The 17,181-nt window shown below is 46.9% G+C and overlaps 1 protein-coding gene across 1 annotated transcript; it reads right to left on the bottom strand.

Annotated features, from left to right (window-relative positions):
* Window positions 1–756: 756 nt before the first annotated feature.
* On the bottom strand, window positions 757–16,305 carry LOC310768200 (ly6/PLAUR domain-containing protein 3-like). Its single transcript, XM_083625956.1, has 5 exons — window positions 16,047–16,305; window positions 7,706–7,837; window positions 7,093–7,263; window positions 6,111–6,251; window positions 757–5,074 (listed from the first exon to the last, which is right to left on the bottom strand). Exons 1-5 carry the CDS (start codon window positions 16,108–16,110, stop codon window positions 4,542–4,544), a joined length of 1,041 nt encoding a protein of 346 aa, XP_083482082.1. The 5' UTR covers window positions 16,111–16,305; the 3' UTR covers window positions 757–4,541.
* Window positions 16,306–17,181: the final 876 nt, after the last annotated feature.

Genomic DNA, 17,181 nt, shown 5'->3' with positions numbered 1-17,181 from the left:
GATCATGTCTCTGCGAGTTTAGAATCTATGAGGAAACCTACTGAACCAGTCCAACCAGCTGTAAGATAAAGGTACCACCATTTACATGACCAAAAGTGTTGCCCTGCTGCCATAGAGACAAATGGCTGGGCCATTTCCCACCTCACCTGTCACATCATCCTAGGATGGAGAACAATAGAATGGGAGGCAGTGTGTGAGAGTTTGGGCTGTTTTTGGAAGCTGGAGACACATAAGCTTGTCTTCCTCAGTCCTGGACCCACAGTTGTGGCTTGGAGATCTCCTTGTGAATGTATAGTCATGGGGAGCCAAGATCTACCATGATTCCCCTCTATTCTATGCTCAGGCTGTATGTATGTATGTATGTATGTATGTATGTATGTATGTATATATGTATAAAAGCATCACAGTCTCCATGGACCTTCATTCCATGGAAACCCTGGGTTTGCTCTGGAGTCTAACCACTCAGAGATTGGAGTGCATGGAACAATACAAACAAGCTTCTCAACATCGTTTCACCAGCCCATCATGTGAAAACCACTCTTTAGGGCACAGGTGAGCACTCCATGGCCTGTGCAGGCCTTCCTTGAAGTCTGATGTTGATTCTACCCAGCTCCCTTCCAAAATTGCTCCCTCGACCTGACTTGCCCTCAGCCTGCCACAAGTGGGCAGCCCTTCCTTGTAGCTTGATATGGGTCTCCCAGCTCCCCACACATTTAATTTTTTTCTTTTTAAAAAAATGGTAGACTGCAGACTTCCATCAGCCAAAGTGCAATATCTTTATTTGTTCCACCTTCTCCAGCTCATGCTTCCCTTGATATTCCCAACCTTGACAAGAGAGGAATCAGAAACTAATTGCAATAGAAGACAAGCTGCTGATTCATTTACATGTCTAGATCCCTGAGGACCCCAAGAAACTGAGATCAGGAAGGACTGTGTTACACAGCAAAGGGTTGTCAGAGAGATTCAACAAGTGGTGGATATGGCCTGCAGAAAGCATTATTTAAAAAGTATAGTCCAGGAACTTATGGTTAAAATACTTCTTCAGTGCAATATTTCTCTTGGATGTGAGCAACCCTTTTTGAAGAGGCAGCTTGGGGGTCTTTAGGAAAATTATCTTAAGACTCTGAGGGCTTTATAGCAAACAGAACAGTAGGAGTGGGAAACCTCTGGACCCCCAGCTGTTGTTTGACTCCAATTCCCATCACCCCTGAACACTGGCCATGTTGGCCGGGGCTGATGGGAACTAGTGTCCAAAAGTCACAGCTTTCCCACCATCTTGTGTGTCTTGCCTGGCCCCAGTTTGGTGCCTCTCTCTTCCATTTCTGTGGCGTTTTCTTGAGAGAACTTTCTGATGTGCTGTGTGCCTACATTCCTTCCAGTCCAGACCCTCCAATTGTTCCTGTTTTCCAGAGACAATCCTGGATTTACAGAAGCCATCCCAGTTTCTGATTTGATCCCAGAATGTCCCATGTTTCCCTATTTTCATCAGAGAAATGTTGGAAGGTATGATGTTATCTGCCCCCCGAGTCATCTGAAGGCAGCCCTATATAGCGAAGGTCTTTTTTAAAAGTTTAATGTTTTATTATGTTTTTATATATGTTGGAAGCTGCCCAGAGTGGCTGGAGCAACCCAGTCTAATGGTTGGGATATAAATAGTAAAATTATTATTATTATGGAATAGGACATCCCTGTCTTCATTGATGAAATGTTGGAGGGTGTGGTCTACCACCCTTAATGGGCTTACTCTGCATTTATCGATTTACTATTTATGTTTATAATCTACCCTTCAAATACACAATGTGAGACTTGCAATAATATTTATATATATTAAAAAGCACCACAAAAACATAAAAAGCTTTCTACATGTGGGAGAAAGGAGCAGCAACCTTTCCTACCACTTGGAGCAGGGCTGGGTAGCGTTTGGCTGTCCAGATGTTGGCAGACTACAACACCCACCATCACTGACCACCAGACACGCTGGCTGAGGCTGATGGGAGTTGGAACTCCACAACACCTGGAAGGTCACAGGTCCCCATTCCTGACTTATAGCTATGAAACTGGCTACATTTTAAAGAACTGCTGGAAATCTGATATGTTTCCCCATGAGAATATGGCATAAAACAGTGTTCTGGAAGAGAGCGTCAAACATTTTAACAGAGGGAATTCCTAAATTAAGGGCTACTGTACATGTATGTGAGTGAGGTGAGGTTGGGGGTGAGGCAACTATCTGAATCTTCTCCAAATGCAACTGATGGTCTGATCCGTTGATCTGGGGCTGCACTGACTTGGTCTGAGTTTAAATGTGTGTTTTTTGTTGGTTCATGTTTGAATCCAACAACAACTGGAGTGGACTTTTCCCCTCAGCACCTCACAATGACCCTCTGCAAATCATAGAATCGTAGAGTTGGACGAGACGCCAAGAGTCATCTACTCCAATCCCCTGCAATGCAGGAATCGTGTCCCAATGATGATGTATATTCTCTGGATGTGAAAATATTTGAGTATAAGTTTCTGAAAATTCTGCATTGTTATCATCATCATTTCAATTTATATCCACACAAGTAGGAGCAGCACTCAATTCGGTGGCCGTCAGTATATGACAGCACCTGACTTCACTTTAGCAAAATTTAGATGAGCGTCATTAATTGAACCAGTCAGGAAAGTTTCCCTTGAACAGGTGAAAAGCTGAACTCAATATATTTCAGATTATGATTTGCGAACTTGTCATATTTCAGGATCAAACCCCCAAGGGAAAGAGCTCCTAATTTTGAAATCTTGCCATTTCTTTATCTCAAACTTTGCCAGCCTGTTGCCCTCCAGCTTGGATTACATGTGCTGGCTGAGGCTCATGGGAATTTCTACCCCAAACATCTGGAGGGCACCAGGTTGGCGAAGGCAGCTTTATTGTTTCAGCCCTAAACTGGACTCAATCCTCTCTGCATCCAGGATTGCAGATGTATTTTGAAATCCAGCATTAATAATAATAATAGCTAAATCGCTGGGTCCCATATCAACAGCTCAGTCTTTTTCATAGCTTTGTGTTTTTGTTGTTAACCCAAAACATATTTTTTCTGACCTCTGTCAAATGCTAAAAAGATAAAATACTGGGAAGGAAAGGAAATGGAAACAGTGGCCCTTTGATCTAAATTATTACTGTTACTATGAAAGATTTCCATAGCATCTAGCTGAACATAAGAAGAGCCCTGCAGGATTAGGCTAAAGGTCCATCTGCTCCAGCACCCTATTCTCACAGTGGCCAACACTGGAGGTAGAACATTACCTTACCCTCCATGAAGTTGTCCAATTCTCTTTTGAAGCCATCCAAGTTGGTGGCCTTCATTAGAGAAAGGGAGAACATATGCATGAGAGCGAATGGGGATGCACTGTTACTCAGCAATGCACAGAATTGGGAGAGAAAGGAAGCAGTCACTCTAGCTGGTTCCTAACCCAACCGATGCTCAAACGCTAAAAGTTGGAAGAGTTCAGCATGGTTTAGGGCTGGGCGATATCTGGTTTTCAACATCGCAATATATCACCAAGTAGACATTGCGATATACGGATATATCCCAATGGCTGAAATAAGGATGGAGCTACGTAGAGGCACTGGCTGGCTTCACGGTTTTCCCCCATTGCGATTTTTGCATAGCACACACACACACACCATGATTTGCAATATATTGCCAGATCAAAAACTATGAAGCTGATATCATGATATGGACTTCAAGCCAGTTTTGGATTATATATTGATATATCGCCCAGCCCTAGAATGGTTATATATAGACCTCCAGGAACTATTCATATCACACTCTGGAAAAGGCAAATTATCTTCATGGATTCCAAGGAAATCTGGCAGTCCATCAGACTATCTTGCCTTAAGACTTGCATTTGTCTGGCCACTGGAGGCCAACTTAGCAGCCCTCTGTCAGCCCCCAAAGCCCGCATGAGATAATACAGCCCTCTGATAACAATCTGATAGTGTACACTGATACAGGTGGAGCATAGGAGAGCAGTGCCTCTCGACCATGAGAGAAAACTTATTTGGTGAGCTAAAGAATGACTCAAGGTAAACGCCATCGAGAAAGATGGGTACAAAATGGCTGCCATTGTTTTGGCACCAAACACAATGTCATGAGCCCATGAAAAGGCTCTCACACAAATGGAACTCGATTTTGCTTTCTCAGTGCAGAACTGACTTAGGATACACATTAAGCATAACACAGAAGAACTTTGCCTTGTAAAATGGCTGCAAGTTCCAGCTACCCCTTGTCATGTGCTACAAGGTGTCTGCGAGGAAAGCAAGGTTTAAAAAAATATGAAGAAGAAGTGTGCAAATAAGGGCATGCTTCCAATAAGCAAAGTGTGTTATGCAAGAGCATTTATCATGTGAACTGCAAAACCGGTGGTTTCAAAGCATGTGTAGGCAGAAGCCTAATTCGAGTAGGGGAAGTTGTATGAAAAGACAAGGGCCAAATGTATTTGGGCAAGACTGAAACAGCAAGGGGGAAAGGAAGGAGGTTGAACACTATCTCTTCTCCTTTCATTCAAAGGAGCAACCCAGCCAGCAACAAGGACAGGAAGACTGACGCCCCCAAGCCTGCAGCACCCCCCTTTGTAGGATGTTGGCTCTGACGCCCTTCAACTTTCACAGCAGTGTCTCTGTTCCCATCTCTCACTGGGCTCTCACTGTGGTCATGATCATGGTCATGGTCGTGGTCATGGTCGTGGTCATGGTCATGGTTGTCACGACTACTTGAAGGTGGGCTCACAGCAACGGAACGGATTGGCTTGCCGGCCGTGGAAGGGGCTGGCGCACTGTTGCGAGTGCGTGCGGAAGTTGTGGTGGTGGTGGTGGCGGCAGTGGTGGCAGCCACAGTTGCGTTGGTACCTTGCCCGGGCATGACTGCAAGTCGTGGGATCTTGGGAGCGAAGTAAGTTTTGTTGGAGAGGTCGACATTGCAGAGGCTTCCAGAGCAACAGGAACCCATGACGGTGATAGCTGGGCTACCTTTTGTGACCTTGGTGCAGTCCTCATCTTGGACACAGCCCTTGAGGGGCCTGGTCAGTGAGAAGTTGCCTGGAAAAGATCGCGATGTTACTATGTTATTCATTTTGGGTTGTGGTTTTTTAAAATATTGTAAACCGCCCTGTTTTCCTCAGATGAAGAGCGGCATAGAACTTCAATAAATAAATAAAAATAATGGCAGCATGAAGAGGGGTAACTGATCTCTTTTGCACATGCTTGATTCAGCCCAAATCTATCCAGTCCAGTGTCAAACACATCATGAGGTCTGACCCTCTTACTCCAGTGTTTTTCTCTCACCCCAAAAACAAGAGGCATCAGTCAAGTCCTCCCTTGCTCTGGGGTACAACATACCCCTTAAACCAGCAAAATCAACAAGATTACTTACAGGTAAGAAACTCCAGCACTTGAGAGTTTTATGGAAACCCTCTTACAGAAACTCCCAGGCGTCTGGATGCATTTTAGCCCTTTTTTAAAACTCATTTCAGATCAGAATAATGTATCCACTCCTTCCAGGGTGGCTAGATATTGTACCGCTGCATGTAAAACTTGCCAGGGACTAATTCTAGCAAAGTCATAATTTTGCTTTTGATGCCTAGTGTTCTATTGCCTGATGCAGTTCCTAGTAATTGTATTGTTATGGTCCCCTGTTTTGTTTCGTTAGGTACTATTTTTATAGTTTCATTTTTGAATACTGCTGGTCCTTGACTGTCCCAAAGAGATTGATCGATCGAACCTTCAGCATCTGACCTGCCAAATTTCTCCAGGCCTGTTAAGTTGTGGGTGAACACATCAGACGACACAGTGATTCTTCAAACAGCTCTTGTTTATTCACAGGCTAGAACAGAACTGAACTGAAGGGTTCAGCCAGCCTGCTTATATAGAGCTCCACTAGAACGCAACAGTAACCATTTTCTGTAACTATCTAATCACTGAACGTCACTTTCAATCCCTTATTTGCATATGCGGACCTGAGTGAAAACTATCTACAATATCCCCCTGCTGGTCCAGGGTGAGAACTTCACCCTGCAAATGCATAGTGGAGCCAGATTCAATGATAGCTAGATTAGATCCCCGACGGAGCCCTTACCTGCTTTCATTGTGACATTTCCATGGAAACAGCCCCGGAAAGAGTCATAACATTTGACTGTGGTAGAGTTGTCCAGTGAACACTCATTGCCGTAACAGCTGTAACATTCCACGCCATTTGCAACCCTGGCACTCTCGTTACCTAGAAGCAACCAAGGATGCATATACATATATTTTAAAAGCAACAGGCACTAGCATGGATGAAACACCTGGCTGCATACTGTAAATCAAACTTTGCCAACCTGGGACTACAACTCTCATCTGCTCCAGCCAGTGCTGGCCTAGCTATTCCAACAACTGAATCCTTGCTGGATCCAGGAATCAGGAATCAGGCATACAGCCTAACCCCAGCGGCGTAGCTAGCCGCTAAGGTGCCCACAGTGTCGCATGTGCCCTCTGCCCGGGGACGGGGCAAGCCACCCATTGGGTGGGGCGAACTGAGGCAGGGCGCACTGCATTGAGCCTCGCCACCGTCCGCCCCCCCAGCTGCAGGGTGGCTGAGGGAGAGGAGGCGAGTGGATGCAAGCCCCATGCTGCCATTTTGGGCAGTGTGGAGCCTGCAGGTGCCCGAGCCACTGTGTCACTCCCAGGAGAGATCCGTGGCTTGGGCACGCTGCAGGCCCCACAGTAAATGCTGCCCCCTGTGGTGTGGCACCCAGTGTCTTTGCTCTTGATTCCAGCAATATAGTTTGTTGTTCTGTTCTGCATTCATTTTGGGCTGACTGCTTCTCTGAATTAACCTGACAGTTAAAAATGCCACAGACTCACATAGCCCATAGCCATTTTGTCACCCCCTCAGTGATGACACCCAGGGCGGTCCGCACCCACCGCACCTCCCTTCCTACGCCACTGCCTAATCTCCCCTCCCCAAACTCACAACAGTATTCTGACTCAACTCCTTGTCCCAACAGGATGAGAAGGTATAAGCTCCATTTCTCATCCAAAGGAGGACCTTCATTCCTGCACGGGACTCAGATTCTCACCGATGGGTTCCAGCTCCAGGTTTTTGATGTCCAGTTTGGTGTTGCAGTGGCTGCTGTTGCACTGGTGCAGCTGAGAGAAGGCCAGAATGCCGTGCACATCTACTGCTTTGTCGTTGGTACCTGGCATGCCCAACCCGCAGCCTTTTTCGCCAACCGAGAACTTCCCATGGCCTGCAAACGGGACAAGCAGAGGTTACACAGGGAGACAACAAAGAGGCACTTCCCAAAGGCTGATCTACTCAGAGGGCTAAACTGCACATTTCAAGGGAGCAAAAGGCAGGACTCAGCAACTTTGGGTGTCCAGCTCAAATCTGAGCCAGTAGTTAGTAGTTCAGATTTCACTCCAACAGCTTCTCCCTGGAAGGTGTGAAATAGCTCGGTTCCTTTGAGCATGGAGCAATTACAACCAGCACCTCCAGTCCAACTTGGAACAGAGGAAAGGGATTGGAGTGCCGAACTTTTCTGGCGCTTCTCCTTTTGTGGAAGATAGAGATATCATCCTTGACCATCTCCATGCTGTTGGGGTTGATGGGATCTGAAGTCCAACAGCAGGAAGGTCACAAATTTCCCCGACCCTGGTTTAGAGCCTGAAGATGACGGGCTGCCTACTTACTCCATTCCACAGCTGCCACCGTTTCCACGCAGACGTGGGTAGATGCCGGGCACTCCACTTTCTTCATATTCTCTGCATTGCATCCACCATCGCCCAAGTCGACGCAGCTGTGGCACTCCAGTGCCAGGGCATCTGTAAAGGAGAGGGCAGGGAGGGGGAAGATGTACAAAAAGAAAAGTAGATTTACGATTCTCCTGTAGCAGAACTAGTATGTCTCTTAGACTGAGAGGATTACCAAGCAAAAAAAATTTTTTTTAAAAAATGGTGTCATTTGATTTTCTCAATGGAAAACAAGATTGGCCCAGGTCATTGGCCCATCAAGTCCAGCATCCTGTTTTCACAGTGGCCAACCACATGCAGGACCCAAGAAACACAGCACTTTCCTTCTCCTTTGGTTTCCAGCAAGTTGTATTCAGAGGCATTACTGCCCCACAACAACAAAAATAATTGATATCAAGCATTTCTGAAGAAATGATGTTTGATGAAAGAGATGGTTGTGAGATAACATTGCAAAAGAACAAAACAATTCCTCCTTTGGCTAATGTAATGCTTAATTTTTTTATATTAAAAAACACACCTCTAGCTCTGTTGGTATCGGTTTCCCACACTACAAAAACATGTTTTTATAATTTGCAGAATGACTGGTGTTAAAAGAGCGGGACCCTTTACGCTGACATCTGACAACTTTCATATGTTCTGCTGGAAGACATTTGGCAAGAAACCCTGAAACAGATCAGATATATGGCTAGCTATAAAACCCAAGTACTCCCAAACTCTGTTCTTGGGATATCACGTAAGTTGTAAGACATACTTTAGGAGGGTGTACTATGTACTTTAGCAATATTATTTATTAGTTCTGTTTAATTAAGAAGTCAGTAAAGTACAGCTCCAAGTGTATAAAGAATCGATCTGTTCCTGTTTCAATACCAAACAGAATTGGACACTGATACAAATGATTGAAGGAACATCTGGCGCAGAGATCTGATACAAAGCATTTGGGGTGGGGGGGGAAGCATGCAGCACAGTCCTCTGCACAACTCTGTCATCTTAGAACATGCACACATGGTGGAACAGGACATCATTGCTGCTGCGACTGGGTTGCAATGTGTCCAAAAGGCACCAGCCTGAACCTTTCTCCCTGACGCCTGTTTTCTGTGTGCTGTAAGAGTCAATTTCAAACTTGCAAACCTCAGCATACTACACTGCCCTCTGCAGTCTGAAGTGGTACAGGGCAGGGAACATCTTACCACTTTACGGAACAAATAAACTACCGTAGCTCGTGTCTCTCCCAGCAGGCAAATTCCAGTAATAGGGAGGCAATCCCACACAGGGTCAAAGGGGGACTGACAATAATCTTAATGGATTTTTTTTTTTATCATAGAGACTCTCATCCAGCAAGATTTGCAGATGGTTTTAAATATTTTATTCTCTGAGAGAGTATTTTGTTTGGTTGGCGAGGGTTTGGACAACCTGTGCTGCTTTTGTTCTTTTTATATATTGGAAGGCACAATCCAATACTCCAGGGATGAGGAACCTGTGGCCTTCCAGATGTTGCTGGACTACAGCTGCCATCATCCCTGATCACTGGCCATTCTGGCTGGGGATAATGGGAGTTGGAGTCCAGCAACGTTTCCTATATTTCCTGCTATACCCACTGGCCCAGGGGTAAGGCCCATTGTACTCAATGGGATTTACCTGTGAGCAGACATGTTGTCCTTGTAACTGTTTTGCTTTGCTTTACCTCATGTGAGGAACAACAACAACTTGATTTCTGCAGCACCCTGTGTCACAGGGAAGGCTAGGGCAGTGATAAACATGCACTAATATGATAAAGAGGCAGCATAACAAATTGTACTCATTCTTTTATTTATTCTGTGGTTTCTTCTCATGAGCTGCCTCTGGAAACTGAGTTTATTGGCTCTGATAATAAACAGAGATCGGGAATTATTTTCTGCATAGCAGCTCTGTTTGTTTACCAAGCTGCAACCATGTTGAGAATTCTGCTAGAGGATTCTCTGATACTGCTAGCTCAGAGGTAGCCAAATGTCATCCAGATGTTTTGGACTATGATTCCCCCCTTCCCTGCCCACTGAGTTGATGGCTGGGGCTGATGGGAACTGGGGCACTAGGAGGGCCCCAGGTCAGCTTGCCCTGCCCTAAGCCTTTCGGCGGAACAACAGTTCCCTGGGAATAATAATATAATAATAATAATTTATTATTTGTACCCCGCCCATCTGGCTGGGTTTCCCCAGCCACTCTGGGCGGCTTCCATAGAAACCAAAAAACACTAAAATATCACACATTAAAAACTTCCCTGGGAAAGGAAAATGGCCGATAAACAAACCAAGCCTGTGCTGACCTTGTGCCCTGTGTGGACTTTCCTTTTCTCTCCCCCACCCCTCTCTCTGGACAGGGCGCTAACACCAGGCAAGGAATGTGCCGCTGAGCAAAGTGCAGATTTCGGTTCCACGTCATGGGTGGCGCCAGCAGTCTGCCAGGTCAGGCACATGCTCAGGCCCGCAAAAGTGTGTCACTGTGCTGCCTTTGTGTGCATACTTCCTCAACCTAAAATCTGAGGAGGGTTTTTTTTTTAAAGTGTCATTTCACTTTATGCCTCATTCCCCTGTGCTTTTGCCCCTTTGTCAGTCTCGGCTCTGCCTGCTTCTGCCCACCCTGCAACGACCACCTGCAAATTGATCCTGCTTGCATTGCAGTCATCTTCCCCATCCACTCCCTTCTCCCAGTTCCTTCTTCCTTGTCTTTCCTCCATCCCTCTTCCTGCAGGGCCGTGTCTGCTCCGGTTCTGAGAAGACCCCACCCTAGGGTGGGGCTAATATTAATAGAGATGCTCCCAGCTGTGTAATAGCACCCCAGGGCCTGCCCGGACAGCTTTCAGTCACAAGCTCCACTGCACTCTCTGTTCTCCCCATGGCATCCACGGCTGCTCCTCCAAAACTCCAGGCCTTCTGGAAGGATATGAAATATGCAGACCTTCCAAGTATCCCCATTTTCCAGGGACAATCTGAGATTTATAGAAGCCATCCCAGTTTCTAATTTGATCCTGGAATGTCCCGCTTTTCCTTAAGACATCCCTATTTTTATCAGAAAAATGTTGGAGGGTATGGAGTTATGAGTCCCTCGAACCAAGGAGATACAACCTTTAGAAGACATCTGAAGGCAGCCCTATATTGATTGTGTGTGTGTGTGTGTGTGTAATCAGTTACTCTTTTCTAAAAGAATTGGATGTCCCTATTTTCATAGGAGAAATGTTGGAGGGTGTGAATATGGGGTAGCTTGTCTTTGAAGGGGCACATTCCCAAACTGACAGCTCCAACCAATTGCACCTATCCCCTCAGGTGACACTCCTCACTGGCTGTGGCTTTGAATCCTCCTTTAGTGTTTTTGCCTGGCTGGAAGGTGCCTTTGAACCCTTTGCTTGCCTGGATGGAGGACAAAGAGGCATGTGCTGAGAGCGTCCGCAGAAACTGGTCCACTGCCCAAAGCTTAAATTATCATCTGTTGTTCTGCCCACTTCTGCTTCTTGCAGCCCCGCCCATCCTGGCATGTGGCTAGAAGGTTGCCTGGAAGGGAATGCGGCTGTTGGGCTGGGAAAAATTCCCCAGCTCCTGGTTTACTGGGCAGCTGGGTGTGTGTTGCAAAGCATAATACCAGTGAGACTTGAATAATCCACCACTGTAATTCTCCCAGAGACAAATTAAGCCCTGAGAGCAAAAGCCACTGTTTTCCTCTCTCTCTGAAAACCAGGCTAAACATGCAGCTTTCCAGTTTTGTGGGACACCCTTTTTTTTGAGGGGGGGGGGACAAGAAGAAGAAGAAGAAGAAGAGGAGGAAGAAGAAGAAGAGCTGGAGGAAGAGTGGGTTAAGCAACTCCTCCCCTTACTGCTTCTCCATGCAAAATCTCCCCCTTCTGAAGCAGGTTTTGTTTACAACAAGCAAAATCAACCATCAGTCAAATGATATTGACCCTTAGTAAAAAAATAAATTAATTAAAAATTGAATGAGAAGAAACAGTTAGCATCAGTAAACCACAACCCCTGTCAATAAAGCCTCAAATGGCAACATCAAACTTTCTGTTCATTAAATGCCCAGTCAAATAAAACTCTTAGTCTGGTGCCTGAAACTCATCAGATTAGACACCAGGTGAGAAGCCCCCGGGGAGAGCATGCAGACAGGTTTCTTTGTAATGGATAGTGAAGAGCCAGTGCAGAGAAGTGGTTAGAGTGTTGTGCTGGGGCTTCAGAGAACAGAGTTCCAATCCCATGAAGCTCACAGCCATGAAGCTCACTGGCTCACATGGGCCAATCAATCACTCTCTCCTGCCCTAGCCTACCCTACAGGGTTGTTGTGAGAAGAAAACTCTGTATGCTACCTGGAGCTCCTTGGAGGAAAGGTGGGGTATAAATGCGACAGATAAATACATGTTTGGCCCCATTTAATGCCAGTGAGATTGGGCAGCTGCTGAGAACCCACATTGCAGCAGGAAGGCCACTGGCAAAATGCTTCTGGACTCCCTCCTTCTCCTCCTCACCATAGTGACCTGATTTGTCACCTGCCTCTCACTCTGGCCCAGAGGTCAAGAGCAAGCAAGGGGTGAGGAAGAAGGGATGCAGTTGCCACTGCCTGGCGGCTCATTGGCTCTACTTGGCAAGCAAACAGTTGGCAGCAGTGAAGAGGTAGAGAAGCCACAGCAGCTGGCAACAGTGAGTGGGTAGACATGCAAACTCAGTGTGGCCCATGGAAGGTTCCTTTTACAAGTCCGCCTCTTGGGAAGAAAAACCCCTGGAACTGTCAATAAAAATGCTGCTTTCATTTTTTATTTACAAATAATCTATTCAAACAGGCCACAGGCGTAATTATAGACTTCCTTCTTGACCTTGACTTTTTCTCTTTGACATTTAAACAGAAGAGGACAGGCTGGGTTTGACCATGAGTGGCCTAAGCTGAAAGCTGTCCTCAGCTGTCTCTCTCTGTGTGGCACTCAATACAAATGGCCAAGCTGTAACTTACTGAGGGGCAGGGCAGGTCCTTTCATGAGGGAAGCTGCAACAGTTGTCTCGGGTGGCAAGTACAGTGGTACCTCAGGTTAAGAACTTAATTCATTCTGGAGGTCCATTCTTAACCTGAAACTGTTCTTAACCTGAGGTACCACTTTAGCTAATGGGGCCTCCCACTGCCACCACGCCACCACCGTGCATTTGTTGTTCACATCCTGAAGCAAAGTTCTTAACCTGAGGTACTATTTCTGGGTTAGCGGAGTCTGGAACCTGAAGCGTACCACTGTATCTGAACTGGCACCCCACCCCAGGACCTCCCAATTGCTTGCATCATTGACTTCCGGGCACTGCTGCCCCCGCCCTCCACCAGTGTCTGTGCTGCCATTGTGGTTTTTTTCAATGGTCGCTATAAACGCTCTTTAAACATAGGGAGGGGAAAGCCTCAAGTACCATGTAAACATTGGAAGGGCACAAAATGTCTCCCAGCCACCTTGCCCAGAATGCCTCACACTGTGGAAGGACCCCCATGGCCCTTCTTGAAGCAAGACACGGAGGGAGGGAAGAACCAGCATTGGTTCTTTTGTGATGGCAAAAGCAGGGAAGGGATCAGGAGAGGAGAGGAAAAGGAGGGGAATAGGGCAGAGACAGAGGTAGTGCAATGCCTTGCACTTGCCCTGTTGAGGAGAGCCTAACTTATCCATGTTGGGAGCTGTAGCTTCTGCTGTCTGCCCATGAGGTGAGGAGAATCTTGGCAGGCTTTCGCTCCTCCAGATGTTTTGTGGTAAAATTCTCCTCACACATGGATGGACACTACAGATGTTCAGCGCCCTTTTAGGATTGTTAGGTCCAGCCTGATAAGCTCACGTATTTCCTCCCTTTCATTTGTATCCTGCCTTTCTTCCATCATGGAACCCAAAGTGGCAGACATGTTGTTTCTGAGGCAGACTCCTATCCATAGCTGTCAACGTTTCCCTTTTTAAAAGGGAAATTTCCTTATTCTGAATAGGATTCCCCGCAAGAAAGGGGAAAAGTTGACAGCTATGCTCCCATCCAGGCCCTGACCAGAGGCAGACCTGCATAGTTCCAGCAAGGTGGTGGCCTTGGGTGCCTTCAGACCGTACACTGGAACAAGTCTGCGCTTGTTTCATGGCTTCCTGCTTTCGCCACACCTCTTGGCGTTCCCAAAGATGTGATGAGGATAAAATGAAACCCTTGGATGGATTCACAACCAGCCCCGATGGGCCTTTGTGATGGGCTGGGAAAAGAAACCTAAGCCAATCGTCTCCATATTGTGCCCTCGGTCAGGGCTGTTTAATTACCAGCCTTACGTTCCACCCTTCTTTTAAGAAGCTCATGGTGACAGACATGAGGCAATCCTCCCAGTTTATCCTCACAGCAACCCTGTGAGGTAGGTTAGGCAGAGAAATTGTGATAAGGCGAGGAACTTGTGGATGTTGTTGAACTCTATCTCCCATCATCCCTGAGATTGACTGAGATGGCTGAGGCTGATGGGAGCTGGGAGTCCCAAAACATTTGAGGGCAAGGGACTGGTTCCCTGCCCTTGGCCTAATGCCCCACAACAAGCTTAAGAGCTAGGAGAGATCTGAACCCAGGTCTACCAAGTCAAACTTCAGTAGCCACTTACATACCATCCTTGAGAGCAGACAACAGCTTCTCCTACATCAAGAAGAGGTTGCATAAGACTAGCCAAGGGTAATTATGGCCCAGACCAGAGCCATAATTAAGGATACAAGTTCTCCTGTGAGGTGGTTAGACTCATTGGTGGCTAACATTTTGAGAGGTTAAAAAGGTGCTCCCAGTTCATAAGGCCACATGCTTTTATTTTAACAAGTAAATTGTGTTAATGTGGCTGTGGGCTGCAAGCTCCATCTTATGTGTCCTTCAGTGGTGTAGTGTTAAATGATGAAGTGCAACAACCTTACTATTCTCATCAAATTTTCATGACAGAGTAAAAAAATGGAGCAGAGAAGCTTTATACAGAGTGGGACCATTGCGCCATCTAGCTCAGCATTGTCCACACAGGCTGGCAGCATCCCTCCAGATTTTCTCTCCCAGACCTACTTGGAGATGCCATAAAATGAACCCAGGAACCTCCTGCAGGCAAAACAGATGCTCTACCACTAAGCCACAGTCCTTCCCTGATGCAGGTCTTGATCCATGATAGATAGGTTGGTATAGATGCGTGTGTGCATGTTGCATACACAGCAACAGCATAATGTCCAGTGGATTATTATGCATAGTCTTCACAGAGTAAGACTTCATAGGTTTGACTTGTAAAACACAATAAGCGTCCACAAAAGACCCCTATTCAGCTGCAATGAAGTGTTTAGCTCATGCTCAAAGCAATGAAACTGCTAGCACGAGTTAAGAACCCCACAGAAAATAAAAGAAATATCTGTTTGAATCTCGTTCTCTGACTTCCTCTGTGCTAATCTGTCACAAACAACTTGAAAGCCTTGTTATCGCCTCATTCACTTGTTGGAGCAAGGAAAGTCCCTAGGTTACTCTGGTACTCAGGTGACAGGTGCCATCATCACTCCTGCTCTGAAAAAAGTCCCAGATCTGTGCTTCCTTGCACCCCCCGCCATTACTGGAGGCGTTATCTTCCTAAACAGGAAATGCGTCGTCTAAGATAAAGCTTTCAGTGTCGCATGTATGCGTTATCTAAACACAAGGTGTGCTTTATCTTTAGATTGCCATGATTACTACATGCTATACCATGATTACTATTAGCTGCCTCCTCTGATTACCAGTTTCAGGAAGCTACTGGAGGGGCAACTGCTCAGTTCCTGCTTGCCAGTTTCTCACAAGTATCTGGGTGGCCACTGTGAGGCCAGGATGCTAGACAAGATGGGCCATTGGGCTGATCCCTCAGGCTTTCTATATTATTGATGCAGTGTTTATCAATGAATCAATTGAGTCATATGATTATTCAGCTGAAATCTAGAGGGTTTCTTTAGTCCTCTGCTAGGATTTAGGCATGGGTAAATAGGTGTATGTGACGTACAAATGCAGGCAATGCACATCTATGTACCTTAATCGCTTCTTCCATAATACAGGAGTATCTCATGCCAGACACTCTGCTATTGATATTTTCAATTCCTATTTCCCCCCACAGAGATCATGATGAAACAGATACACTTTTCACAGATCCTACAAGAGAGACCCTACCTGACTTCATCATCCCGGGCCCCCCCATTCTACAGCATTGCCACTCATCCAGGCCCACCCCAGATTCTTTGGGGTTCCATGTTGGCATGATCCTGTTGCCACAGCCAAACGAATGAGTCTTCTATCACCCCTACCTTTCATGAAGAATGTCACCGCCACTAGAAAGACAGATGCATGGAGGAGAAAGTGAGTGCCCATTGCTCTGCTCGGTAAATCCTCCAGGCCTTGTTTCAGATCTTCCCCACCTGTGCTGGGTGCGTCTTGCTGCCGTCAATGTCTGAAAGATGAAGCTAAGACATTAAATATGAGCAGACAGCTTGGGCGGGGCGTCTCAGGCTCCCCCATGAGACACACCTCCTCTAAGCTGCGATGCTCAGTATTTCGATGATGGCCCAAGGCATCTCCACTCCACCCCGCCCTCCGCCCTCCTTTCTTCATGTTTCCTCTCCAGCCCAGGGCCCATCACTTCCCTTCCTCAGCATTTTAAGGCCGGTTATTGGGAAGGTGTCTCCATCGGGGAAACCTGAAGAGCCAGTTGTGGGATATCTTTTGATGCTGTTAGCCCAGGGCTTCGAGGCAGGGGAAGATAATTGTGGGCAAGTCTGGGCAGCGAGTGGGACCTGGAGAAAGCACCGCTCTTGCAGAGGTTACAGAAGATGCTGTCGTAAGGCTACCCGGATAAGGAGTTCCACTGTCTCCTTGAGTGGTGCAGCATTGGGAGAGGGGGGTGGTTGGAAGGTCTGTGTGCTGGGCCCGGGGGTAACCCATGTAACGCGATCCAGGTCCGGTCCCGAATCCAAGGGTTCCGCGAGGAGTCAGTCCGACAGGGCCAAGGCAGGACACGAGGCAGGAAACCAGGCAAGGTCAGGCACAGGATCACAGGCAGGTTCTGGCAAACAGCAACATTGCTCCCGCAACCTGGGGCGGGGTCCAGCAGCCTTTTATCTCTGTCAGGGTAACGGCTGGTCCTGATCCCCCGGTGAAGCACCTCCCTGTCTCACCCGAAGACAAGCACTCCTCCTGCGAGTTCTCAGGTCTCTCCTTCTCTCAGACCTCAGTCTCTGCAGCTTGGGAGATGTCGGTGGGTTACTAGACCCAGAGGCCACCTCAGCCTCTCCTGACCCAACCGGTAGTGGAGCAGCTGTAAGTGATTGCCCAGCTGGAGGCAACGAGGTAATCCCCGCATCTGGAGCCAGGGCAAGCTCAGGCACCTGACTTGGCCCAGCTGGTGCTCGTTGCAGGGGAACCTGTGCAGACTGGAGCTCTTCA

This window comes from Podarcis filfolensis, assembly GCF_964270895.1.
Source record: "Podarcis filfolensis genome assembly, chromosome: 8".
Lineage (NCBI taxonomy): Eukaryota > Metazoa > Chordata > Lepidosauria > Squamata > Lacertidae > Podarcis > Podarcis filfolensis.
This window is presented reverse-complemented; position numbering and strand designations above follow the sequence as displayed.